At 42.3% G+C, this 26,858-nt stretch overlaps 1 protein-coding gene across 6 annotated transcripts in view; it reads right to left on the bottom strand.

Moving 5' to 3' along the window:
- The window catches only part of PKP4 (plakophilin 4), a 332,003-nt gene that overhangs the window by 64,121 nt on the left and 241,024 nt on the right, over positions 1-26,858 (bottom strand). For 5 of the 6 annotated variants that reach the window (XM_056535034.1, XM_056535032.1, XM_056535035.1 and 2 more), the window contains 3 exons: positions 21,932-22,152; positions 7,349-7,477; positions 1,679-1,892 (listed from right to left, as the gene is read on the bottom strand). In XM_056535034.1, the coding sequence (XP_056391009.1) occupies positions 1,679-1,892; positions 7,349-7,477; positions 21,932-22,152 (564 nt within the window). The remainder of the gene's footprint in view (positions 1-1,678; positions 1,893-7,348; positions 7,478-21,931; positions 22,153-26,858) is intronic. The other variant, XM_056535037.1, reaches the window with a different exon arrangement.

Below are 26,858 nucleotides of genomic sequence, written 5' to 3'. Positions count from 1 at the left end.
TCTGCTGGGGGAGATGAGGGAGGGGCCTGCCGTGGCGATCTATGTCCTCGGGGAGGGGGGGTGCCGTGGAGATCTGCGTCCAACAGCCGAGCTCAGGGAGGGGGCGTGAACTTTCTCCTTCCCCTTGCTCTGCCCTCCCCCAGTTCTAGCTTCGGAAATGTTCGGAGAGCTGGGGGAGAAGCGGACGCATGGATCTACGGGGGCGCAAAAAACCACCTCACACCGGCTCCAGCGTTCAGAACAGTTTGTTCCAAACGCTGAGCAGCGGAGTACCCCTTTAAAGGAAGATGTATGGGATTTTAAAGAGGTATTCCAATGTCGGCTAAAGAACCAAAAGTAATGAAAAAGAACATAACATTGCTTACTTGGCTGTCCTAGATCTTAAATAATCAAAAATCCTTTTGTTTTGGGGGACTTAGTCCTTGACGTCCAGGTGGTACTTCCTGGTTTAGAAAATTAACATTTTTTATGTTTTATTTTTAGCTAACTACTACGATTCCCAGAATGCACTGCTTTGGGTCAGCACTTCATCACAGTCCTCCCACCCTGCCTATTCCCCCTCCTACAGCAATCATGCCAGTGCCACACCGTTAGCTGTTGCAGAACTTTCATTTTACAGCAAACTATCGAAGTAAGGTTGCAGCCCCTGCTGTATTCATTCCTTGTCTGTTCCTCTGTCTGTGTAATTGTTCAGCAAAAGCAGCATACTGTAAACCACAGCTCCTTCTGTTCCAGTAAAAATATATATCTATATGTGTATATGAAAGGGAGAGGATATTGTAGGCTGGAGGGGTTGGTCAGACGTGATGACATCACTAAGGGGGCGGGGTAGAACTCAGAGACTAGATATAGCCACGCCTCTTAAGGCAGCAGAGGATAATGCATTGGCTTGGGAGGGAAGATGGGAGGAGTCAGGAAGCTGCTGAGAACACCACACTTAGGGTATGTTCACACTACGCATTGTGAACGGTATCTCCGCTGGCAGAATTCCACGAGCGGCGATTCCATTCTGGCGGCCGCCGCCGTAATGCTTCGGCGGTAGGACCGCGCAGCACTGCGCTTGTCACCATTGATGGCTATGCAGCGTTTGCGGACTTCCACGCAAAGAATGAACACGTTCTTTCTTTGCAAGGAACAATTTCAATGGCGAAATTGTCAGCCGCTGAAATTTCGCAGTGTCTCGCAGATGACCCATTCACACAGATGTTTATGTTCACAGCGCATAATTCCGTTCACGGAATTCTGCGAGAGTTACGTAGTGTGAACATACTCTTATAGTGAGGACTACACGGCTTTCTGCCAGGGGTGAATCATGCTGAAGCCAGTACAATTAGTGATAACACTACATTAGTAAGGTATATATCTAGGTGTAATAGTTATTTAAATCAAATTTTCGGATATTTTAATACCTTTAAAAATTAGCTTGCTTTTTTGAATATGAAAAAGATTCCCCCTCTTGCTCATGGGCATGTTTGGTATTACAACCTGACCATAGCCTCATTCACTTGAGCTGAAAAACCAGACAAATCCCAGATGTATCAGCACCAAACCTTGTATAAGACAATCCCTTTGGTACAACACAACAAATACATCTCTGTGTACAATGTTTTCTACAGTGTAGCAGTCTATCACATTATGAATGGATTATTTGGGGTAATTATACATGTCCTGTACTCACCAGTTACAAGTTCACTTATCTCTTGGTCATTCGTTTTTCTCAGTAGTCTAAGGAGAGCGGGGATTCCACCCGCGTTCTTCACTGCAATCTTGTTTTCATCAGTAGATTTGCCATATACAAGATTCCTCAAGGCTCCGCATGCATTTTTCTGAACTTCCAGAACTTTGTGATCCATAAGATCCACAAGGTGCTTTATTCCTCCGAGTCGACACACCTGACAAGTTTAAAAACACCACAAATAAATAACTAAATAAATAAAAAAATATCGGAAATTTAATGATCAGTCTAAATGTTCTACTAATGTCAGTGCTGAAATCTAAGTGTATATTCACACACTATAAATATGTACAGATTAAAAATCAAATCCTTTCCTAACTTTGCCAAATCTGTATGATTGGAAACAGAATTTCAAAGTGCAATGGGACGATACCGCAAAGAATCCCATGTCAAATCTTTTTTTTTTCTCACAGTAGTATAGACAACTTTATAGATCATTTTCTATATTTTTCCCTTGATAACCAATCCCCCCTCCCGATGAAAAAATAAAAATAAAAAATATATTCTATTAACTCATCCTCCCCAATCCTATGTCAAATCTTGGAGAAATGTATGAAAAGGTGTTCCCCTCAGTAAAGGCGCTGGTCCACGGATAGATCTAAATGTTTTATTGTTACATATAGAGCAACGCGTTTCGACCCCGAACTGGGGTCTTCATCAGGCATGCTTCGTTACCGGTGAGACTGACATCACTCCGGGAAGTTCCTCATGGCAGCTGTCCAGCCCTCCATTCATTACAAACGCTACTGTAGATGTTGTGCTCTTAGCGCAACACCTAAGGGTAAGGACCCATCTTTTTCAACACCCTGATTTACCTACCCCGACGGTCCTCACTAGGGGTGCACCTCTTGTTGCCTTTTTATCTCTTTGTATTACTATGTCAAATCTTGCATGCGCAATTCAAATCTACCCCAGGAATTTCCAATTAAAAGATACCGGGAGAGGTTCATCAAAACCTGTGTAGAGGAAGGGTGATCCAGTTGCCCATAGTAACCAATCAGATTGCTTCTTTTATTTTATAAGAGCCCTGTGAAAAATGAAAGAAGCAATCTGATTGGCTGTTAGGGCTGGAGCACTCTTCCTCTGCACAGGTTTTGATAAATCTCCCCCATTGTGTTTGCACAAGGTCAGAGAAATCAATAAGGGACTGATTCGTGCAACGCAGGACGTTTATGTCCTGCGCAGCACTTGCGATGACGTCACTCACTGCACGCACCTCCGCCAAGAAGTCCCTGCAGGGAACAGGGAGATGTAATTAGAAGTGAGTTACTTACTGAAACTTGGCTACTTACTACATAAGGGAGGACCTGCCTACCACTAGGGGGCTAACCTATCTACTTAGGGCAGTGCATCCCAACCATGGTTCCTCCAGCTGTTGCAAAACTACAACTCCCTTTGGCTGTCCGGGCATTCTGGGAGTTGTAGTTTTGCAACAGCTGGAGGCATCCTGGTTGAAGAACACTGACTTAGGTGGTATAATTGTTTGAATAGGAGCCCCACCTGCTAGGGGTCATATCTATCTAGGGGCCTTTCTACCTACTGGGAAGCCTTACCTAATCATCAGGTAGGGCTCCCCAGTCGGTAGACAGGCCCCCAGATAAATATGACTCCCATCAGTAATGGGTGTCCTATCTATCTGGGGGCCTTTCTACCTATTGGGGAGCCCTACTTGATGGGGGTCACATCTATCTGCGGACCTGTCCACATACGGGGGAGCTCTACCTAATGGGAGACATATCTATCTGGGGCTCTGTCTGCCTACTGGGGGAGCCCACCCTTCCTACCAACTGGGGGGGGGGGGGGGGGGGGACATATATGGGGCATTATTTACTTACTAGGGGAGCCCTACCTACCTGATGGGGGGACAGACCTACCTGATAAAAAGGGACATATCTTCCTGAAGGGGGGCTACCTACTTAATGGGGCGGACTTACTTATCAGGGGCCCTATCCACCTAATGGGGTGACATACTGGTCTGCTTATTAAGTTTCCATTAATAAAGACCTTATTTACAAACTATTTTGGTTGAAATTATTTTATGTACCAGGACAAGTGGGTCGTCATGAGGGACAAGTAGATTGTGTTCTGTTTTAGTCCCTTGGACAAGTAGTTTTTAAAGAATGTCGACAGCCCTGATTTAGGGTATGTTCACACTGCGCTGTGCAGTGTCAATCCTTGGTATACACTGGGGTTCTTCCCTGACTGATACATTTTCTTTTTGTATATCATTCTGTAAGGAATAATACTGTACGGCTGTCTGCACTATTCTAAACAATAAATAAAATGTCAACCCCAACATAAACCACCCCCATAGGGGTAAACCCTTCATTACCCTATAGGCTGGGAGAAAAAAATTCCAAGGCAAATTTCTTTCAAAATCTAATTCTGCACAAATTCTTTTTGAAGGGATGCCTGGGATGTCCTCTTTGTTAAAGGGGTACTCCGCCCCTAGACATCTTATCCCCTATCCAAAGGATAGGGGGATAAGATGTCTGATCTCTGAGCAGCACCTGGTGTTATATATAAAGGTTTCTGAACATTTATGATCCATGCACACTATGAAAACTTCAATGCAGCAGCCTCCCATTGTCTTCAATGGGATCCTGCTGCACTGTGCACACTGCGGAATTTCTTCCAATCCCACCCCGGCTTGTATTGCTATGAATTATGTCAGCGTCGGCTGCACACAGAATCTCGGTCCAGAATTTCTCTAGAGTGAGTGAGAATGTCGTGTAGATGGGCCCTTAGGCCATGTTCACCGGCGGAAATTTCGTGAAACTCCGCCTGAAAAAACAGACAGACATAGCAGGAAATTGCCGGCACTAGGACCGCTCAGAAACCCGCCATCTCCACAGACTACAATGCATTTCTAAGTGGATTCCGCCAAAAGACTTGACATGTTTATTCAGCCATGTGCACGGTGCAGCAGAATCCCATTGAACGCAATGGGACTTTGCTGCAACGGAATTTCCGAGCGTGATTTTTCCTACGGAATTCCGCTTGGAAAATCCATCCTGTGAACGTGGCCTTTACAGAGAGGGAAAAGATAATAGAAAAATTGTAGGCTTCATGCTTTTTTTTATGTATAGGCCAGTGATTCCAGACCAGGGAGCCTCCAGCTGTTGCAAAACTACAACTTCCAGCATGCCCGGACAGCCAACGGCTGTCCGGGCATGCTGGGAGTTGTAGTTTTGCAACAGCTGGAGGTTCCCTGGTTGGGAAACACTGGTATAGGTTAAAAAGGAGCAAAAGCTTTCCTAGGTCCTTGAGACCATCGTGCGCTCAGGCGGAGCCTCCAGAGCGTGCCCATTATTATACAACCAATTTGGATAATGGTGTAAATCCCGAATTCATGTGAAGTGCAAGTGAAAGAGATTAGTCGCTTCTACCTAAATAACAGCCTTTCATTTCTGCCGCCCGAATGTGGCTCGTATTCTGCCACAGAGGGGAAAAAAAAAAAGATTGCTATAATTTTCGGCAGAGTTTAAAACACAATTATTGCTATAGGGAAAATCGCTTTGTTATTTATTGATGCGGGTTATTTCACATGGATTTTTCTGGGTTTTATTTTTTTTTTTTTTTTTTTTTTACTGCGGATGTTAAAAGCCGGTGTTTCGGTAAAGATCGGACGCTGTTGGCAGCAGCAGTCAGGCCACTGATCTGAAGACAAAATCCCCGGATGAAGAGGCAAGACTGATAACTATTGGAAAAAGATTATTTGCAGCGCGCCACCAGGTAACTTGTCGTCTCACTTCCTAAGCTCATTGACATTTTCTAAAGTGGAGCTTATTTATGAGGATGCAGCTGTATCTGTTCTCTAGAAGCTTCCATAATAAGCATTAACCTCTTATTATATACATACTAATAGCCTGATACTTGTTGCTGGTTTTATTTATCTTAAAGCAAAATACCATCATTAAAGAGGACCTGTCATGATCTTGTTAAATGTTATAATCCTCCCAGTTTACTGCCCCCATCATGATAAACCACCCCCTGCCTTTATTTATTATTATTTTTTAGTTTTCTACCTTGATATTGCTCTGTATTTTCTGCTCAGTCAGATTCACAGACTAGGAAGGGGCGTTCCCCAGCAGGCTGTGACATCATCTGAAGCCATACAGGGGAGAACTTCCTCCCTCACTCTGCTACACACAGCCCAGAGCAGTTCAGTGTGAGATGAGCTATGGTTGGCTAAGGTGGCACCCCCCCCCCCCCATCCTCAGCATTCCAGACCGCATTTCCTGATTTTGGACTTCTGCCAGGCCAGCAGGAGTCAAAAGTCTGTGCAAGAGATCGGGGAAAAAGTAGGGAGACACCTAGTGGCAGCTTTATTAAACACAAAACATAGAAAACTGATTTTTTTTTTCAAAAAAATACATTAGGAAGATTTTTTTTATTTACCATAAAAGGTTGCAATAGCAAAAAATTGTTTAGATGAGAGTGCCCATTTAATAAATGCCTACTTTTTGCTGGTTTCAAACAACAGGTTTCTGTACTAAGTAGTAGAGTCTTGTTTGGCCGATGGCTCTCTCTCTCTCGATCTCCCCATGCACATGTCTTTTGAATAGGGAGAGGAGAGAAAAAGTCACTACCATACTTTTCTGGTAAAAACTTATCTCCCTGAGAACAAAGGCCTAGATTTATCAAACTGCGTGAGAAAAAAAAAATAGAGTGATTTTCCCCCAGCAACCAATCACAGCTCGGCTAAGGGTAAGTTCACACTACGTAATTCCCGCGAAATTCCACGAGCGGAATTCTGCAAGCGGAATTCTGCTGTGTGAACTTAACATTAGTGTGAATGGGCTAGACCTGCTAGACCTGTTCATACTGCGGAATCTCAGCGGCGGACAATTCCGCCACTGAAACTGTTCCGCGCAAAGAAAGAACATGATCATTCTTTGCGCAGATTCCGCGAGCACTGCATAGCAGTCAATTGTGACGGCTCAGTGCCCCGCAGCCCTAGCGCTGAAGTATTTTCGGTGGCAGCCGCCATACGGAATCTCCGCTCGATGAATTCAGCGAGCGGAGATTCCGCAGTGTGAACGCACCCCCTAAGGAGCTCTGGTAAAGCAAAAGCTGAGTTGTGATTGGCTGTTGTGGGAAAAAAATCACTCAATTTTTTTTTCTTTTTACACAGTTTGATAAAGGGCCAAAATGATCAGGCAATTGAAAACCAACATGCCTGATCCTTCTCTTCCTTGACATGTGCAATAGGGAAAGAGTCAGGGGGCCCTCATACAAATCAGATGGTTGCCCGGTCCTGCCAATACGGGCAGGTCTGGTAGATACATATCTAGAGTAGGGTCACACGTGCGGTATTTTGTTGCATAATTTCTGCAGCAGAATTTGCATTCATTGGGAAGGAAAATTTGCAGCAGCAAAACACAGCACATGTGACCTTACCCTTAATGTGTATTTCCAGCTTTATGTACTGCTCACATGTGCATTTTGGTTTGCAATGGGAGTCACACTGCTCTACCGATCCCAACACCACCCAATATACTGATTTGTTTTATAATGGGGGCCATCAGGGTTCCCATGGTGTTGACAGAACGAGCAATGCTAGTTTAGCTATGAAATGCCAAATTACATTTTTAGTCTTTAATATCTTACCTCAATTTTGATCTTATGGTCCCCAAAGCAGAGATGTTGCAGATAAGCTGCTGCATTTGCTTGCACTGAAGGGAAGTGATGCTGAAGCATATGGATGACTTCCGGTAGTTCAGGATCTCGCCAAGCAAACTCCCTGAAATAATGAAAATATATATATATTTATTTATATATAAAAAATGTTACAAAGGTATGAGTTCATTTTAAGTCATTTAAAAAGCTCTATATATAGGGAGAGGTATGGTAGGAAGAAAGACGGAAACCTTGAAGTCAGTAGGATTGTCTGTTTAGCTCCTTTGTCAGTCCTCGAACTGAGCCAAACACACGTGAACAAGGACTTAGAGCAGTGTTTCCCAACCAGGGTGCCTCCAGCTGTTGCAAAACTACAACTCCTAGCATGCCCGGACAGCCGTTGGCTGTCCGGGCATGCTAGGAGTTGTAGTTTTGCAACAGCTGGGGGCACCCTTGTTGGGAAACACATTCTTAGAGAGAGGCAGAGGTGATATGGGTTATTAAGTCAACTGGTGCCAGAAAGTTAAACAGATTTGTAAATTACTTCTATTAAAAAATCTTAATCCTTCCAGTACTTACCAGCTGCTGTATGGTCCACAGGAAGTTGTATAATTCTTTTCTGTCTGACCACAGTGCTCTCTGCTGACACCTCTGTTCACGTCAGGAACTGTGCAGAGCAGGAGCAAATCCCAATAGCAAACCTATCCTGCTCTGGACAGTTCCTGACATGGACAGAGGTGTCAGCAGAGTAAAGCCTAGATAGAGCCCTGACACGGTTTATTCACCAAACACTTCGTCAGTATAATAGGAAGACAGAAGAAATATTTTTTTTCTTAGTATTTTTTGGTATATGTATAAGGAAACGAGCAGAATTTACATTTGTTGTATAGCCTTGGCCAGGTCACCAAATAAACATCATCCTGACAAGCTTCAGTCCTGAGCTCCCCGACACCTAAGAAGCTAAAAGCATGTCTAAAAAGTGTAGCAGCCATTTACTTTCTTCCTTCCTTGTCAGCATGGAAAATGACAGGCTTCTTGTACTGAACACAAGGCTAAAGGCTTCTAAAATTATTCTTTAAAGTAAAAAAAAAAAAACCCTCGAACTTCAAGAAACCTACAGTATAACAGTAACAGTATATCTTAAAGGGGTATTCCATGAAAAATTTTTTTTTTCATATCAACTGGCTCCAGAAGGTTAAACAGATTTGTTAATTACTTGTATTAAAAACTGCTCTGGACAGTTCCTGAGACAGACAGACAGAGGTGTCAGCAGAGAGCACGGTGGTTAGACAGAAAAGAACAACTCAACTTCAGCAGCTGATAAGTACTGGTAGGATTAAGATTTTTTTTTTTTTTTTTTTTTTTTTTTATAGAGGTAATTTACAAATCTGTTTAACTTTCTAGAGCCAGTTCATATGAAAAAAAAAAAAAAAAAAAGCTTTTTCACGGAATAACCCTTTAATGCATGAGGGATCAAGAGGATGCTGGCCAAGTCTTCCTATTAATCTATTTCTTCTTTAGGCTTCTTTGAACAATCAACGGTCAACCCAGCAACAAGTGTCCAAATCTTCTGCGGCGCCACCACATGGTAAATGCAGCATTACACAGTTCAAATTTTAATCAATAGAATGTCCATGGTGAGAGATGTACTTAGTCTTCTCCCCTGTAAAAATAGAATTAGGGGTCTGTGGACTCTTAATTACTACAGTGATTTCTTTGCAACCTGTAGTTCTCCAGCTGCTAAATGGGTGCTCTCAAATAGAATGACTAATGGGTGCTCTTCAATATATATTTATTAGGGGTGTGAATCGCCAAGAAATTAACGATTCGAATCGCGATACCGGTGTGGCGATTCGATATATCCCGATATATCGCCATACCGTCTAGGTGACGATACATTGCGATATATCCCGATTCTGTCTTAATAAAAGTGTAAAAGACATTGTTTTTTAAACTTTATTTTTATTTTATTTTTTTATACACTTTATTAGACTTTTAGGAGGAATCTTTAGATTCCTCAGACAGATAGAGTTCTATTGAACTCCATTGATCTGCGATCCATTGATAGAGCCTGGTCCAGCCAGGCTCTATCAATGACAGAGCCACGGAGAGCAGGGAAGCAGAGGTAAGCCCTCCGCTACCTCCACAGTGGATTGCCCGCCCGCGATCGCGCTGCGGGGGGGGGGGGGGGGGGGGGGTGATCCACCCCATTAGCCCACCAGTGAGCATTCACAGATCCCTTTAGACGCCGCTGTCCGCTTTGACAGCGGCGATCTAAAGGGTTAATAGCCAGCCACGGCAATCGCCGCTTGCTGGCTATTAGCGGCGGCCCCCGGTTACGGAGAACAGCCGGGGGCTGCAGAGTATGGAGCGGGCATGAGTCGGGAGCCCACTCCATACACACTGCAGAGCACTGCATGCTGGATATTAGCGGCGGTGAGGCATCAGCAGCCCCCGGCTACTGAAATCAGCCGGGGGCCGCAGAGTATGGAGTGGGCACGAGTCGGAGCCCGCTCCATACATCCAGAGCGCCGCCGCATCAGATCCGGCTGACAAAATGTGGAACTTGTATCTCCTGATGCCCAGGACATGGCATGCTGTTCCGGGCGTCAGGAGATACAAATTCCACATCCCTAAAAGAATCGATTCAAAAATATTTTGAATCGATTCAGTATAGGCAAGTCAAAAATCACCATAATCGCGCAAATCGATTTTTCTTACACCCCTTATATATATATATTGACAGATGGGTGCTATTCAAATATATACTGTATATTGACAAATATGTGCTCTTCAATATATATTGACAAATGGGTGCTCTCCAATATACAGTCATGGCCGTAAATGTTGGCACCCCTGAAATTTTTCAAGAAGATGAAGTATTTCTCACAGAAAAGGATTGCAGTAACACATGTTTTGCTATACACATGTTTATTCCCTTTGTGTGTATTGGAACTAAACCAAAAAAGGGAGGGAAAAAAGCAAATTGGACATAACGTCACCAAACTCCAAAAATGGTCTGGACAAAATTATTGGCACCCTTAAACTTAATATTTGGTTGCACACCCATTGGAAAAAAATAACTGAAATCAGTCGCTTCCTACACCTCTTACACCTCTCAGCCGGAATGTTGGATCACTCTTCCTTTATAAACTGCTCCAGGTCTCTGTTATTGGAAGGCGCCTTTTCCCAACAGCAATTTTAAGATCTCTCCACAGGTGTTCAATGGGATTTAGATCTTGACTTATTGCTGCCACTTCAGAACTCTCCAGCGCTTTGTTGCCATCCATTTCTGGGGGCTTTTTGACGTATGTTTGGGGTCATTGTCCGGCTGGAAGACCCAAGATCTCTGACGCAAACCCAGCTTTCAGACACTGGGCTGTACAGTGCCAGAGGCAGCAAAACAACCCCAAAATATCATTGATCCTCCACCATATTTCACTGTAGGTTCTGTGCTCTTTTCTTTGTAGGCCTCATTCCGTTTTCGGTAAATAGTAGAATGATGTTCTTTACCATAAAGCTCTATCTTGGTCTCATCTGTCCACAAGACATTTTTCCAGAAGGATTTTGGCTTACTCAATTTCGTTTTGGCAAAATGTAGTCTTGCTTTTTTATGTCTCTGTGTCAGCAGTGGGGTCCTCCTGGGTCTCCTGCCATAGCGTTTCATTTCATTTAAATGTAGACTGATATTCAAGCTGTCCTGCAGGCTCAGGGAGCATCTGTGTCAGCGCGAACTATCTTTGGAACTTGTTTGGGGCTGCTTATCCACCATCCGGACTATCCTGCATTGACACCTTTCATCAATTCTTCTCTTCCGTCCCCACGCAGGGAGATTAGCTACAGCACCATGGGTTGCAAACTTCTTGATAATGTTGCGCACTTTGGACAAAGGCAAATCTACATCTCTGGAGATGGACTTGTAACCTTGAGATTGTTGATATTTTTTCAACAATTTTGGTTCTTAAGTCCTCAGACAGTTCTCGTCTCCTCTTTCTGTTGTCCATGCTTAGTGTGGCACACACAGACACACAATGCAAAGAGAACTTCTCTCCTTTTTATCTGCTTTCAGGTGTGATTTTTATATTGCCCACACCTGTTACTTGCCCCAGGTGAGTATAAAACAATATTATTTTTTCCAACATTTTGAAAGGGCGCCAATAATTTTGTCCAGCCCATTTTTGGAGTTTGGTGACATTATGTCCAATTTGCTCTTTCCCCTCCCTTTTTTGGTTTAGTTCCAATACACACAAAGGGAATAAACATGTGTATAGCAAAACATGTGTTACTGCAATCCTTTTCTGTGAGAAATACTTCATTTTCTTGAAAAATTCCAGGGGTGCCAACATTTACGGCCATGACTGTATACTGCATATTGACAAATGGGTGCTTGTCTCTCTCTCTCTCTCTCTCTCTAATAGAGAGATAGATATATATATATCTATATATCTATATCTATATCTATCTATCTATCTATCTAGACAAATGGGAGTTCTCCAATATATAGACCAGTGTTTCCCAACCAGGGTGCCTCCAGCTTTTGCAAAACTGTCCAGGCATGCTGGGAGTTATAGTTTTGCAAAAGCTGGAGGCACACTCCTTGGGAAAACACTGGTATAGTGCTCTCCAATATATATTGACAAACATATCTTCTTTCTTCAAACATATTAGCAGGAAATTTTGAGTAATTCAGTGCTCCCCAACCTGAAGCTCCAAAGTTGTTGCAAAACTACAACTCCCAGAATGCCTGCACAAACCCTTGTACTCCTTCAGCTGTCTGGGCATGCTTGTCGTTGTAGTCGTGCAACAGCTGGAGACCTGAAGGCTAGGGAAACCCCGAATGACTTAATATTCTCTACTAACATGCTTGAACAATAATCATTTTTGAGTATATTCATGTATTTCCAGAAGAAACAACTAAGAATCTGTAAAGTGACAGCCGACAGTTGTCCAGGCATGCTGGGAGTTTTTAGTTTTGCAACAGCTGGAGGCACCCTGGTTAGGAAACACTACCCTAGACGCAGCAATAAAGCAGAAGAATAATACATTGAATTCAAGAATATTTAATAGGTAATTTGTTACGTGGCGGGTAGCGGTCCTTTAAACTGTTTATTTCAATAAATCTCAACTCCATTAGGAGCGGGTCAGAAGAACAAGGCGCACACAACTCCTTCCCGAGCAGACACAAATTACAATGTAGATTGCAGTGGTTTGTATCGAAATTGAAGCCAACGGGCACTTCTGACATCACTTAATATGAAACAGGGGTAATAAATTACCTCCATAGACAAAATGTATAGTTCTATTAGCCGAGCAAGCAAACATCTCACGGCCCTGATATATTAATAAAATAAATAAATAAATAAAAATCTACCGTATTTAGTGCTGATCATATAACACCTATAGAACATGAACGCAGGCTGCTTGTCTTTGATGGAATACTGAATAAAAAATAAAATAAATAATAAAAATAGCATGGCACGGAGCCACAGGCAGATCGATAGGTGCCAACGAAACGCGCACATCAGATTGAGTGTAATACAGCAGCCAATATGGATTTGGATGTGTTACCTGTACGTTCGCCAGCACCATGTCGGAACGTGATAGGAGAACATGACGGCTCCTCGTACACCAAGCAATGATTTCTGTGAAAGTAATAAACCTGTGTCCCCGCAAAGCTTGTGCCAGCTCGAGTTATCCAACAGGTACGGCACGCATACCTTACTGCGGCATCATAAAACATTGCCGTGTCATGAATAATTACAGAACACGAGCGGATTAAATGGAGGGACGGGATTTTTATAAAAGGGTAAAGCCGTACAGGTCAAAATAAAATATGTTGGGTACTGTTATTATTGTTGTTTAAGACTTCTGAGTAAAATAAACTGGGTCACACATTCATCTGTAAATGCGTAGAGGAGCTATGGTGGAACCAGTACATGACCCATTGATTTCAGCGGGAGCTGTTGTACTACAGCTCAGGATGCCCCGATCCAGCCAATTTTTTCAGTTTCTTGATACGTCCTCCTGTTCCTGAGATGTGTAAGTTTATAGCTTTTTGGACAATTCAGGGAATCAGTCAATGGACGTCAACTTAATTTTACTAATGGGAGCAGCTAACCGTTGATGGGTGAGATTATACAGTCAGGGGGTGTGTAGGCCTAATCCCCCCCCCCCCCACCAATTACCTTACAGTCACTCCCATGTTTAAAAAAAAAATAATAATAATATGGGAGTGACTATAAGGTAATTGGTGGGGGGTGTTTATTAGGCGCATTCAGGTAGTGTGTATTAGACATCCAAGCCCCTTAATGTAAAACACACCCCCTGACTATAATCCCGCCCATCTGTTAGCCGCTACCATAAGTAAAATAAAATTTACACCCATCTAACAGATTACCTGAATCATCAGAGAAACTGTCATGTCTCAGGAACAGGACGGTGCATCAAGAAATTGTAAAAAGGTGTCATACAGTCATTTTTTTGGGGGGTTGTTCACAGGTCCCCTTTACAGGGGTACTCCACTGGAAAACATTTTTTAAATTAACTGGTGCCAGAAAGTTCAACAGATTTGTATATTATTTCAATTTCAAAATTTTCACCCTTCCAGTACTTATCAGCTGCTGTATGTTCCACGGGAAGTTCTTTTCTTTTTTGAATTTCCTTTCTGTTTGACCACAGTGCCCTCTACTGACACCTCTGTCCATTTCAGGAACTGTCCTGAGTAGGAGCAAATCCCCATAGCAAACCTATCCTTCTCTGGACAGTTCCTGACATGGACAGAGGTGGCAGGAGAGAGCACTGTGGTCAGACAGAAAAGAAATTCAAAAAGAAAAGAACTTCCTCTGGAACAAACAGCAATTGATAAGTACTGGAAGGATTAATATTTTTAAATCGAAGTAATTTACAAATCTGTTTAACTTCATGGCACCAGTTGATTTTAGTTTTTATTTTCCAGGGGAGTGCCCCTTTAATATTAAAGTGTACCTGTCACTTTAAAAAAAAACTTTTGACATTTCCTAGTGAAATGTAAAACTTTTTCATCGGGTCTAAGTTTACTGACCCCGACTAATTGTTAGAACGAGCGGGAAGAAAAGTGTAGCTGACTGATACAATCCTAAATTTGTCTCATTTAGTGCACTCTTCTCCCAACTTGTTCTACCCATCGGTCTGAACACTCAGACCCCGACCGGTTAACTAACATGTCTCTACAACATTTACAAAAAACAGTTAATCATTTTGTCATTTTGTTTGATTTTTTTCCCCCTATATATATATATATATATATATATATATATATATATATATTATAAAATTATTCTGTAATATTGTAATTTTCATTTTGACCATTGAGCCTTGAAACTAAGCCGAGACTTCCCGTTCTGTCTGTGATAAGAAGGAGAAGTCTCGGAAAGTGATCAGCCTCCCCCCACCCTTTGGAATGACCTCTTTAAAGGTCACATTAAACGGCCAGAGACGTTTCCCACTCTTAGAAAGGAGACGGCTTCAGGCTATTCATGAAGCTTGCTAATACACCGAAAAGACACAGTACAAAGCCTTGTGTGAAAGGGGAGCTTATAAAAATGTTCCCTACAGTACTCCTAAGGCTATACGTATGTGGATATGTGTATACTGCCAATACAGAAAATATGGATACACCAACCTATATAGCAAGACAACTGTGGCAGACAACAAAGTGAATGCAAATAATTTTTATTATTTAAAAATTACAATAAAAACAAGAATGGCGTGTGACAAATATGGAGCATCTCTCATATAAAAGCTGCTGTATGAGGTAATATGAAATGCCAACACAGCATAAAGAGGTAGTACTAGAATTCTTATAGCAGCATAGCATCCAGATACAGTGCATGAGGTACAAACATAAGCAAAGTACAAGCACAGGATCACCGCAGTAAATACCTACATGTGCAGACAAAAAATGCAATAGAGAGAAGTCAACCCCTGCGTCCGTTTCGGACTTGCGTCCTTCTTCCGGGAGAGGTCTAATCATAATGGTGGTACATATTTCTAATGACTAGTGCCCATATTTGTCAGATGCCATTCTTGTTTTTATTGTAATAAAAATTATTGTTATTTGCATTCACTTTGTTTTCTTGCTATATAGGTTGGTGTATCCATAAAGCTTGCTGTAAATATGGCTGCCCCCATAATAATGTACAAAGAATGAAATCGAAAAATTCAAATAAGAAAACAGAAAGCGATTTTGAGCAAAATATACTTGTCAGTATCTGGCAAAACATTTTTTATTTTTTTTAAATCTAGGCGACAAATTCCTTTTAAACAAATTACTGCTGATTAATGAAACTCTGATTGAAATAATGCAAATAAATTTAATCAAAAAGCAATCAAAAAATAAAATAAACAGCACAAAATAATTACATATTACAGATGAAATGACATCAGGATTCATAAGCATTGCATCTGTATTTTGTACAGCAAGTCCTGTTGGGCATCTTCTAGACATGTGATTAAAGGAGTACTGCAGTCTTTGACACTCATCCCCTATCCGCAGTGCCGGACCCCCGTATAGGAGATCGTGGCTAATGAGAGTGTCTTCTACATCACGCTCCCTCCATACAGCTCCATGGGCGAAGCACGAACGCTGCATCTCCGCCTCTCCCATAGAGATACATGGAGGGGGCGTGTTGGCCGCGGTGACATGCACAGGAGAGCCGCAGAAGAGCCGGGCCCGTACAGGAGATTGCAGGGGTCGCAGCATTTGGACCCCCCCCCCCCCCCGATCAGACATTTATCCCCTATCCTGTGGATAAGGAATAAGTGTCTAGGGCTGCAGATGTCTTTACGTTATGGTTTGAAAAACAGTTACACAATAGATGAAATACAGATGCTAAAATGTCAACTATCCAGATTTAATTTTTGTCCCTCCCCATAGACTTTAAATAGTTCTCCGTCCCTAGACATCTGATCCCCTATCCAAAGGAAATAGCACCGTGGTATTCTGAACAGGTAAGTTAGGAGCTTCCGTATTCGTGACATCACAGCACGTCCCATTCATGTCTATGTGAGGGGGTGTGGCGGCTAGTACACTGTGACTTTAAAAAAAACTTTTGACATGTAAAGAGTCAATCAGGTTCTGAGTGTTCAGATCGATCGCTAGAACTTACAATGTAAGTCTATGGCATCGTCTCTGACATCTCCCTGGTTGTCCTGACAATTGTTCGGGGTATGAATACTCAGACCCCATTGATCAAAACTTTTGAGACTTGACTTGCCTCTATGACACCTGAAATTTTTTAATTAAAAATTTTTTTTTTGTGTGACACTTACACTTTAAAGGGGTTCTCCCTTGCTTTTACTGTTTTTTGCTATTATGTTTGTGTGTTATGTGTGTATAAGTATGTGTTTTTTTATGTGTGTTGTGATTATGTATATATGTATTTTCTTACCTTTTGTGAAGATCCGGAAGCTGGCCCCTTTTCTTCCACTGGCTTGCTGTGCTCCTCGGCCTCCTCCATGTTGTGTTCGGTAAGTGAGATGTTGGGGGGCGAGTTCTTGCTTCTGTACTTCCTATCTTCTGACGTCCGAGGCAAATCTTTTCTTCCTGTTTCTTTCGTGGCTCAGCGATGAATCTGCGGCCTCTTCCGGCGCATGCGCAGGTAGTTTTTTTTTTTACCAATAAAGTTTTTTTTTGTCTAATTGACAAACTGTCTGCGCATGCGCGAGTAGGCAAGTGCTACACTAACAGCGTAGCGTACGTTAGGTCTACGCTAATAGCGTAGCTTCGCGCAAGCGCAGACAGTTTGTCAATTGGACAAAAAAAAACTATTGGTAAAAAAAATAAATAAAACAAAAACTACCTGCGCATGTGCCGGAAGAGGCCTCAGATTCATCGCTGAGCCACGGAAGAAACCGGAAGAAAAGATTTGCCTCGGACGTCAGAAGATAGGAAGGACAGAAGCAAGAACACCCCCCCCCCCCCCCCGACATCCCACTTACCAAACACAACATGGCGGAGGCCGAGGTGCACTGCAAGCCACTGGAAGAAAAAGGGGCCAGCTTCCGGATCTTCACAAAAGGTAAGAAAATACATATATACATAATCACAACACACATAAAAAAACACATACTTATACACACATAACACACAAACATAATAACAAAAAACAGTATAAGCAAGGGAGAACCCCTTTAAAGGGGTCAGCGTTTGGAACAAAATGTCCTGAATGCTTAGAACCGGCGCCGGGAGCTTGTGTTATAATCCCGCCACTCATGACGTCATGCCCCGCCCCTTCAATGCAAGTCTATGGGAGGGGGCGTGACGGCTGTCACGCCCCCTCCTATAGACTTGCATTGAGGGGCGGGGCTATGAAGTCACGAGCTCCCGGCGCCGGCTCTAAGCATTCAGAACGTTTTGTTCCAAACGGTGAGCAGCGGAGTACCCCGTTAATGTACATTTTCCACACAAGAAAGCAGAACAGCTTGCGTTTTATCCTGTGTATTTTATAGGTTGATGGGAAAAGCCCCCATAGACTGACATTTGCTGTTTATTATGGACCCCCTAATGCAGATCTAATATAAATGCAAAATGTGCTTGTATGAAAGTGGCCTAAGGGTCTGCCAGTGGTCCCAATAACGCAACTAACGTCTCTAAGGACAGATAAGCTGCATTCTCTTGATCATGAATATATTGCCAAATTTACAATGCACAGAATGGCTATAAGTAGTGAGAAGACCGTGCCCTGCTGTGTGGCTGGAAAACCAAGGGGGTCCATCTCCTCTCAGTTATAAGGCATGGTTAGTGATGACTATGGGCGAAACACAATTGACCTTAAAGGGGTACTCCAGTGGAAAACAAATGTTTTAAAATCAACTGGTGCCAGAAAAATAAACAGATTTGTAAATTACATCTATTTAAAAATCTTAATCCTTCCAGTACTTAGCTGCTGTATGCTCCACAAGAAGTTGTGTAGCTCTTCTCAGTCTGACCACAGTGCTCTCTGCTGACCTATGTCCATGTCAGGAACTGTCCAGCGCAGGAAAAAAATCTCCTGCTCTGGACAGTTCCTGATACGGACAGAGATGTCAGCAGAGAGCACTGGTCAGACAGAAAAGAAATTCCAAAATAGAGGGAATTTCCTGTGGAGCATACAGCAGCTGATAAGTACTGGAAGGATTAAAATGTGTATACGGATGTAATTTACAAATCTATTTAACTTTCTGGCACCAGTTGATTAAAAAAAATAATAATAATTGTTTTCCACCGGAGTACCCCTTTATTTTTTGCATTATTTCCATACTATGACATCATGGTTACATAGTTCAGGTTGAAAATAAGACAAGAGTTCATCAAGTTTAATCTTAATGATTTAGAGTAGTGGTCTCCAAACAGTTTCCTAAACGGAGTGCCTCAAGCTTTCGCAAAACTACAACTCCCAGCATGCCCAGACAGCCTTTGGCTGTCTGGGCATGCTGGGAGTTGTAGTTTTGCAACCACTGCTCTAGAGCAGGGGGTCTCTAAACTGAGGCCCGCTGGAGACACGCTGGTTGGGAAACATTGACACCTTTCAATTCAATGACTGCCATGTAATACTTCATTTCTCCTGCGGAGGCACTGCAGGGAAACTGAACACTCGCTGCTGGGTTCCAGCACAGGCGACAGCTGATCGCTGGGTTCCCCAACAACAGGAGACACTGATCAGCATTTTTGTTGGGGGAAGCCTTTCCCGGCAGAAAGCAAGTGTTAAAAGTAGACATCTCCTTTAAGACTTTTATTTACAGCTAATAAATTGGATTGAAACATTAAGCAGCCAGGCCAGGAGGTAATTTACGGTCAGGGCGCTCTGCGCCACATTCCAGAACATATTTTTATTCTAGGTAGGAAAGAAGTGGTCTGCAAGCGATAAAAGACCCTTTTCAATAGCTGGAAATTGCGTATAATTTACCAATCACGGATGGCATTACCCGGCTAGAATCAAGTCGTCCTCTTGGATCACGGCGGAACATAGACGAGATGTGGAGTACAACAAAAATGATGTGTAATGAAATGACAGGGGGAGCGGAGGTGCTTATTAAAGATTTAGCAGACACCTAGATAATGATAGGATGTCTGCGAGGAGAGAAGAAGGCAGCATCCGTAATTGCGCACCTATGCTGTCACGGTAAAACAACTGGCAAATATTATGAATGGTATATATCAACTTAGATTTTATACATAAATCTTTAATTATTGTTAGGAGACTGGGGAACAGCGCCACTGCTGTCAGTAGGTTGCTTCTAGTATTGCAACTCAGCCTCACTTACTTAAAAGGGACTGAGCTGCAATACCAGACAGGAACTAAGGGCAATAGTGGTGCTGTTTTGTATTAGAAAGCAGCAATATGCAACCCCTATCAAGGCACAAAATAGGATAATTTATGGTTTCACACATCTGACAATAGTTTACAGGGGCATTCCAAACAAAATTAGTATTTTTAAATCAACTGGTGCAAAAAGTTCATTTAAATGTCTTAATCCTTCCAGTACTTATCAGCTGCTGTATGCTCTGGATGAAATCATGTAGCTCTTTCTAGTCTGACAACAGTGTTCTTTGCTGACACCTCTGTCCATGTCAGGAACTGTCCATAGCAGGAGAGGTTTGCTATGGGGATTTGATTCTGCTCTGGACAGTTCCTGACATGGACAGAGGTGGCAGCAGAGAGCACTGTGGTCAGACTTAAGAACTACACAACTTCCTCTGTAGCATACAACAGCTGATAAGTACTGGAAGGATTAAGACTTTTTACTAGAAGTCATTTACAAATCTGTATAACTTTCTGGCACCAATTGATTTAAACTTTTTTTTTTTTTTCTATGGAGTACCCCTTTAACCATGCAGTGATAAACAATATCCAAACAGTAAACAGGTAAAGTTTTTAGAAGTCTGGGGATGCTGCGTGGCAATTCAAGAAATATTTTGTATACAGAGCAAAGTAAATACTTTAATAGGTTTGCCCATAAAGACATGCACCCCCTATTGTTCGAATAGGGAAAGTGTCTGACTGTAAGGACCCCTGAACTATCAGACAATGGGGGGGGTCCTGTGATCCACTGGCCTAATGGGCTGGTGGTCAGATATGCGCGCAGTATTGCATTAAACTCTATGGGCTGGATAAAACAAGCCAAACACTCTGCTCTGTTATCTTTACCAAGACCACAGAGGTTAAAGGTTTTATTCAGGGATAGAAACACAGAGCTAATTTCTTCAAAAAACAGCACCACTACTGTTCATAGGTTATGTGTGGTGTTACAACCTGGCTCCATTCACTTCAATGTAACAAAGCTGCAATATCACACACAACCTGAGGACAGTAGTGGTGCTGTTTTGATAAGAAATTAGCTCTGTGTTTCTATCCCAGGATAACCCCTTTAATGGAATGGCAGCACTCCTATCTAACCACCACCCTATTTAATCAAGAGGGGCATGAGACCGCCATTCTATTGATCCGTGGGGGTCCCAACAGTTAGATTCCCACTGATCAGATACTCATTCCCTATCTGCATAGGAGATAAGCGTGTCTCATAAGCAAAACCCCTTTAAAGTTGTACTTCGCCCCTAGACATCTTATCCCCTATTCAAAGGACAGGGGATAAGAGGTCTTATCGCGCGGTGGGGGGGGGAACCCTGTGATCAGACATCTCATCCCCTATCCTTCGGATAGTGTTTGGAATAAGCTTCCCCTTGAGGGAGATTTATCAAATCCTTTGAAAAGTTTATCAGTTGACCATAGCAACCAATCAGATCGCTTCTTTCATTTTTCATCTGATTGGTTGCTATGGGCAACTGCACCACTCTGCCCCTTCACAGGTTTTGATAAATCTCCCCCATTATGTTCACACACATTAAAAGCAGCATTTTTATTTTGCCGTAAACATCCGAAAAAACGACCTCAAAGCAAAGTACGCCCGATTTTACGGTGTGTGAACATAGCCTCGAAGTCCACGTTGCAGAAAATGGTAAGACGATTCTGCATCGCGCAGCTTAACACTTACGGCAAAACCCACAGCACTAAAAGTAAACAAAATCTGCAGCAACGTAATCTGCTGTGTGACCACAGCCCAAGGGTACGTTTAGAGTCTATTCACACGTACTGTATTCTGCGCAGATTTGATGCGCAGGATTTCCAGCTGTGTCCAGTCATTCAGTTTACATTGAAATCTGCAGCAGAAAATCCTGCGCATCAAATCTGCGCAGAATACTGTACGTGTGAATAGACCCTAAAGGTGCATATTTTACTGCGGATTTTCTGCAGCAGATCAAATCCCCAAGTGTAAGTGTTAGGGTCACAGGTGCCGTATTTTGCTGCTTATGAGCTGCTGCGTATTTTTCTGCCCATTGAAGTCAATCGGTAGCATAACCAGCTGCAGAAAATATGCAGCAAAATACAGCATGTATGAGCCTAACCTAAGGGTACGTTCACACGTATTTTGCACCAGATGTTCCTACCCAATGACTTCAATGTGTAGAAAAACCTGCAGTAAAATACGCACATGTGAACATACCATAAAAAGTGATTTATTTACTTATCTTGAATGGAAAACAAACTAAACGTCCACTTGCCTCGGATCCTTCTGTATGCTGTCAATGGAGGGCGACCTGGTGGTTCCGTCATCCGCCGTGGCTGCGTGAGGCATCCGGTTATAGCCGCCTTCAGACACCCGGTACGGCATTGATCTGTGCGGCTCTGCATAGGTAGCTGCAGTGTTGAGAGCATAATTATTTCTTTGGTATGCAAGAGTGTTACGTTGGCTCAATGTCCTGTGTAGATTACCCGACCCTAGCAAAATAAAACAATAAGTTCACGCCGGACCTCCAAAATAACATAGCCGCCATCACTATGACTATATACGACCCCATACACAGAGAACAGCATTAAGACATGGGTGGTGGGGAGCTAGTTAACCCTTTATCCCTAGGAATTTACAACATGCAGCCTGGGAGAGGGGACATCAATTGTACAAACAAAGTAAGACAGATCTGCTATATGTGACGTGTCAGACAGGTGCTATGTCCCTGCAGGGTGTTACGCCTATAGGAATGAGCCAGTGCTCCTAAAATGTATTATACATATGCCCTTATGCAGGTCCATTACAAACACAGGTTATCCAGCAAACGGTCCAAAAACAGAGCCACACTTGTCCACAGGTTGTGTCCGGTATTACAACTCATCTCTATTCCCTTCAATGGAACTGAGCTGCAATACCGCACGCAGCCTGGACAGAGTGGTGGTGCTGTTTTCCTGGATAACCACTTTAATATGCAGCAGTGTACCCCAAGCTGTGGCTCTCTAGCTGTTGCAAAACCGAAGGCTGTCAGGGCATGATGGGAGTTGCAGTTTTGCAACAACTAGAGATACTTTCTTCCCAGTCAATTTCCAGGACTTGTTGCCTTAAGGTTAATATTTTACTCCAACTAGGAGTCTTGAAAACTGACTGGGAATGTATGCAAAGCAGGAGATCTATCCATAAGAAATGAATACCCATCTGCAGAACTATGTTTTAGGGTTTTACCTCTTACTATCCAGCCAGCACCTAGCTTTGTACCGACGAGGGGCAAAACCCTGAAATAGATGTTTCCGAAATCTCTGGCTTGGCATATATTCCCAGTCCATTTCCAAGAATCTTTCCAAGTGACTTTCCCTTAAAGGAGTTTTGTAGTGAAACATAACTTATCCCCAATCCAAGGAATAGGGGATAAGTTATAGATCACTAGGACCCCCACCATCTCCTGAAAGGGGCCCCGGCAGTCTGCTGGAAGGGGGCGTGCTGACCGGGGTTGGAATGGCCACTTCCGGCAGATTGCTGAGGCCCCATTCAGAATATCGTAGGGGGTGTCTCAGCGCTCGGACCCTCATGATTTATAACTTATCCCCTATCGTTTGGATAGGGGATAAGTTATGTTTTACAGCACTACTCCTTTAAGATCAATATTTCACTTTAACTAGGATTCTAGGAAACTGTCTGGGAACGTATGCCGAGCAAAAGATCTCTCCACAAGGAAAAAATACCCATCTGTAGACCTATATTTTAGGGTTTTCCCTATTATTAGCCAGCACCCTGCTCCATACTGACGAAGGGCAAAGCCCCAAAATACATATTTGAAAAATCTCTGGCTTGAAATACATTCCCAGTCAACTTCCAAGACTACTAGTTGACCTTAAGGGATAGCCACTTTGAATAAGTGGTGGGGGATCTGCTTTGCATATAATTTCTTCTCTTAAAAAAATAACACATACAGTTATTGAACTTTGAAAAAAAAAAAGTAATAATGATGTAACAATGGAAAGACCTGTTGAACGGGCACATTTTTGGCTTGGCCAATATAATCATGGGGCAAGAGTGGGTGTGTTTGCACATTCGCCCGACAACTATTAGATCTGGAGACCAGAAGGGAATTCCATTGTACAGAATAACTACAGACTGTGTGTAACATGCAGATATAAGTACATCCTATGGCTTGTAAAACACTGGCCGGGGCAAGCAACTATCTGACACCTTATTATAACAATAGAGAAGAATGGAATATTAAACCAACATAAGTAAATTATATCATGCACATGGACATGTAACATAAATCGTTCTGTTATTACGATACAGGATGAAGGTGTTAAACCAATGTTAATCCACATTGTGACCTGTGGAGGTGATGTTACCTCTGTCTTCATTGTCTATTCACCACAGGTAGGGGGCCTCGCTGCTCCCATGCCTCGCTCACAATGTATCCAAGAAACAAAGCTTTGTCTTTTTGACTCAAGTGTTATATTTTGACACTAAAAATTATTTTTCTTTCCTAACCTAGACACATGAAGCCTGGAGTACAAGCCTAGGTTTTGTATAATCGTGAAATGCCAGTGCTGAGGCAGGAAGTGTTGTCATGGGGGCACAGGATCTTAAAAGGGATTAACCTTTCAAAAACAGCACCACACCTGTCCTCAGGCTGTGTGTGGTATTACAACTTGCATTAAAGTGAATAGAGCCAATTTGTAATACCATACAGGTAAAAGCACAGGTGTGGTGCTGTTTTTAGAAGAAAAAAAAAAAAAAAGCACTGTTTTTCTATTACCCCTTTATTAAGACTTTTTTTTATATATCAACTGGCTCCAGATTTGTAAATTACTTCTATTAAAAAAATCTTAATCCTTTTAGTACTTATGAGCTTCTAAAGTTAAGGTTGTTCTTTTCTGTCTAAGAGCGCTATGATGACACGTGTCTTGGGAAACGCCCAGTTTAGAAGAGGTTTGCTATGGGGATTTGCTTCTAAACTGGGCGGTTCCCGAGACACGTGTCATCAGAGAGCACTTAGACAGAAAAGAACAACCTTAACTTTAGAAGCTCATAAGTACTAAAAGGATTAAGATTTTTTAATAGAAGTAATTTACAAATCTGTTTAACTTTCTGGAGCCAGTTTATTATATATAAAAAAGTTTTTTCCTGGATAACTCATGTTCGCTAGAGAAGATTATTTGCATTAGGTTGTTAAAGCAAAACAATAAAAAAATAAAGTATAAAAAAAAAAAAAACACACACACACACACACACACACAAAAACAATTATCTTCTGATTTCTGATAGGTCACTTTTTTTCACACAGTCCGGCCATGAATCTCCCATTCAAATCAATGGGAACCTTATGGCACAACTAGCTGCGCCGACTGCGGTTCAGGGGCAAGTTTTTTTTTTTTTGTGCCTGTGTGTACATACCCTTAGTTACAGGGTAGGTCATAAACATCAGATAGGCTGGTGTATGTATAGTAGAGACTGTGCCTGGTACTACAAATCATTTATTTTTTGTTTTGATGCAGTTTTTGTTATGCTTTTTTTTTATTGCAGATTTTATAAGTTACATTGAGTTCAATGAGAAAAAGCAACTTAGGAAGGTCCTCAAAGTGTTCAAAGACTGGTAACCAGAGTAATAAGGGGAATGGGAGGACTACAGTACCAGAAAGATTATTTAGTTTAGAAAAAAAGACATCTTAGGGGGGAGACCTAAAAACTATGTATAAATATATCAGGGGACAGTACAGAGATCTCTCCCATGACCTATTTATACCCAGGACTGTATCTATAACAAGGGGGCATCCTCTACGTCTAGAGGAAAGAAGGTTTCTACACCAGCACAGAAGGGGGTTCTTTACTGTAAGAGCAGTGAGACTGTGGAATTGTCTGTCACAGGAACTGGTCATGGGGAACTCTCTTATAGAGATCAGGAGGGACCGGAATACATTTCTGGAGAGGAGTAATATTACAGGTTATGGATACTAGATTTATAGGGACTCAATGTTGATCCAAGGATTTATTCTGATGCCATATTTGGGGGTATGGAGCAATTAGCATCAGCCTCATAAGGGTATTTTGCTTTCCTTTGGATCACACATTAGAGATATAGGCTGAACTTCTAAACTACGTAACTAAGTACCTTCGGTCCCAATAGCCGCACGTGTGTGTTGCAGTCGGCCTCTGTGTTCTTTCTAATCTCTTGCTTAAAAAAGAAATGTATCCCATGTGCCAGCCTATCGCAGGTGGTCGATCCCACACAATATTAGGATAAGAGTGGTGATAGTGAATGGCAATCCTCAGCAATGATGACAAGCGTCATAGACAATAAACTGAGCACCGGCTGGGTATGTGTGTGCGCACTGCTACTCCATCTAGTCAGAAGTCGTTCAACCTTAATTCTTGTTGATCAGTTATAGTATCTTCCAAACAGTGTGTGTCCAGCTGTTGCAAAACTACAACCCCCAGCATGCCTGGACAGCCCAAGGCTGTACGGGCATGCTGGGGTTTGTAGTTTTGCAACAGCTTGAGACACACTGTTTTGGAAACACTGGGTTATAGGTTTATATTACCTATAGGAGAATACCCTTTAAAGGGGTACTTCACTGGAAAACGTTTTTTTGTTTTTTTTTAACCCCTTAAGGACCACGGACGTATGAGTACGTCCCTGCGCCATGGGCCTTAAGGGAAGTGGACCCATTTTGGAAACTACACCCCTCACGGAATGTAACAATGGGTATAGTGAGCATTAACACCCCACAGGTGTTTGACAAATTTTCGTTAAAGTTGGATGGGAAAATGAAAAAAATAATTTTTTTTCACTAAAATGCTGGTGTTACCCTAAATTTTTCATTTTCACAAGGGAAAATAGGAAAAATGTCCCCCAAAATTTGTAACCCCATTTCTTCTGAGTAAGAAAATACCCCAAATGTGGATGTAAAGTGCTCGGTGGGCGAACTACAATGCTCAGAACAGAAGGAGCGCCATTGGGATTTTGAAGAGAAAATGTGTCCGGAATTTAAGGTAACGTGTGTTTACAAAGCCCCCATAGTGCGAGAACAATGGACCCCATTTTGGAAACTACACCCCTCACGTAATGAACGCCCCACAGGTGTCTGACAGATTTTTGGAACAGTGGTCCGTGAAAATGAAAAATTTAATTTTTTTTTATTAAGAATTTAATTTAATTGATCTGTCAAATGCCAGTGGG

The sequence above is a fragment of the Hyla sarda genome, chromosome 8 (assembly GCF_029499605.1).
Source record: "Hyla sarda isolate aHylSar1 chromosome 8, aHylSar1.hap1, whole genome shotgun sequence".
NCBI classification, from domain to species: Eukaryota; Metazoa; Chordata; class Amphibia; order Anura; family Hylidae; genus Hyla; species Hyla sarda.
This window is presented reverse-complemented; position numbering and strand designations above follow the sequence as displayed.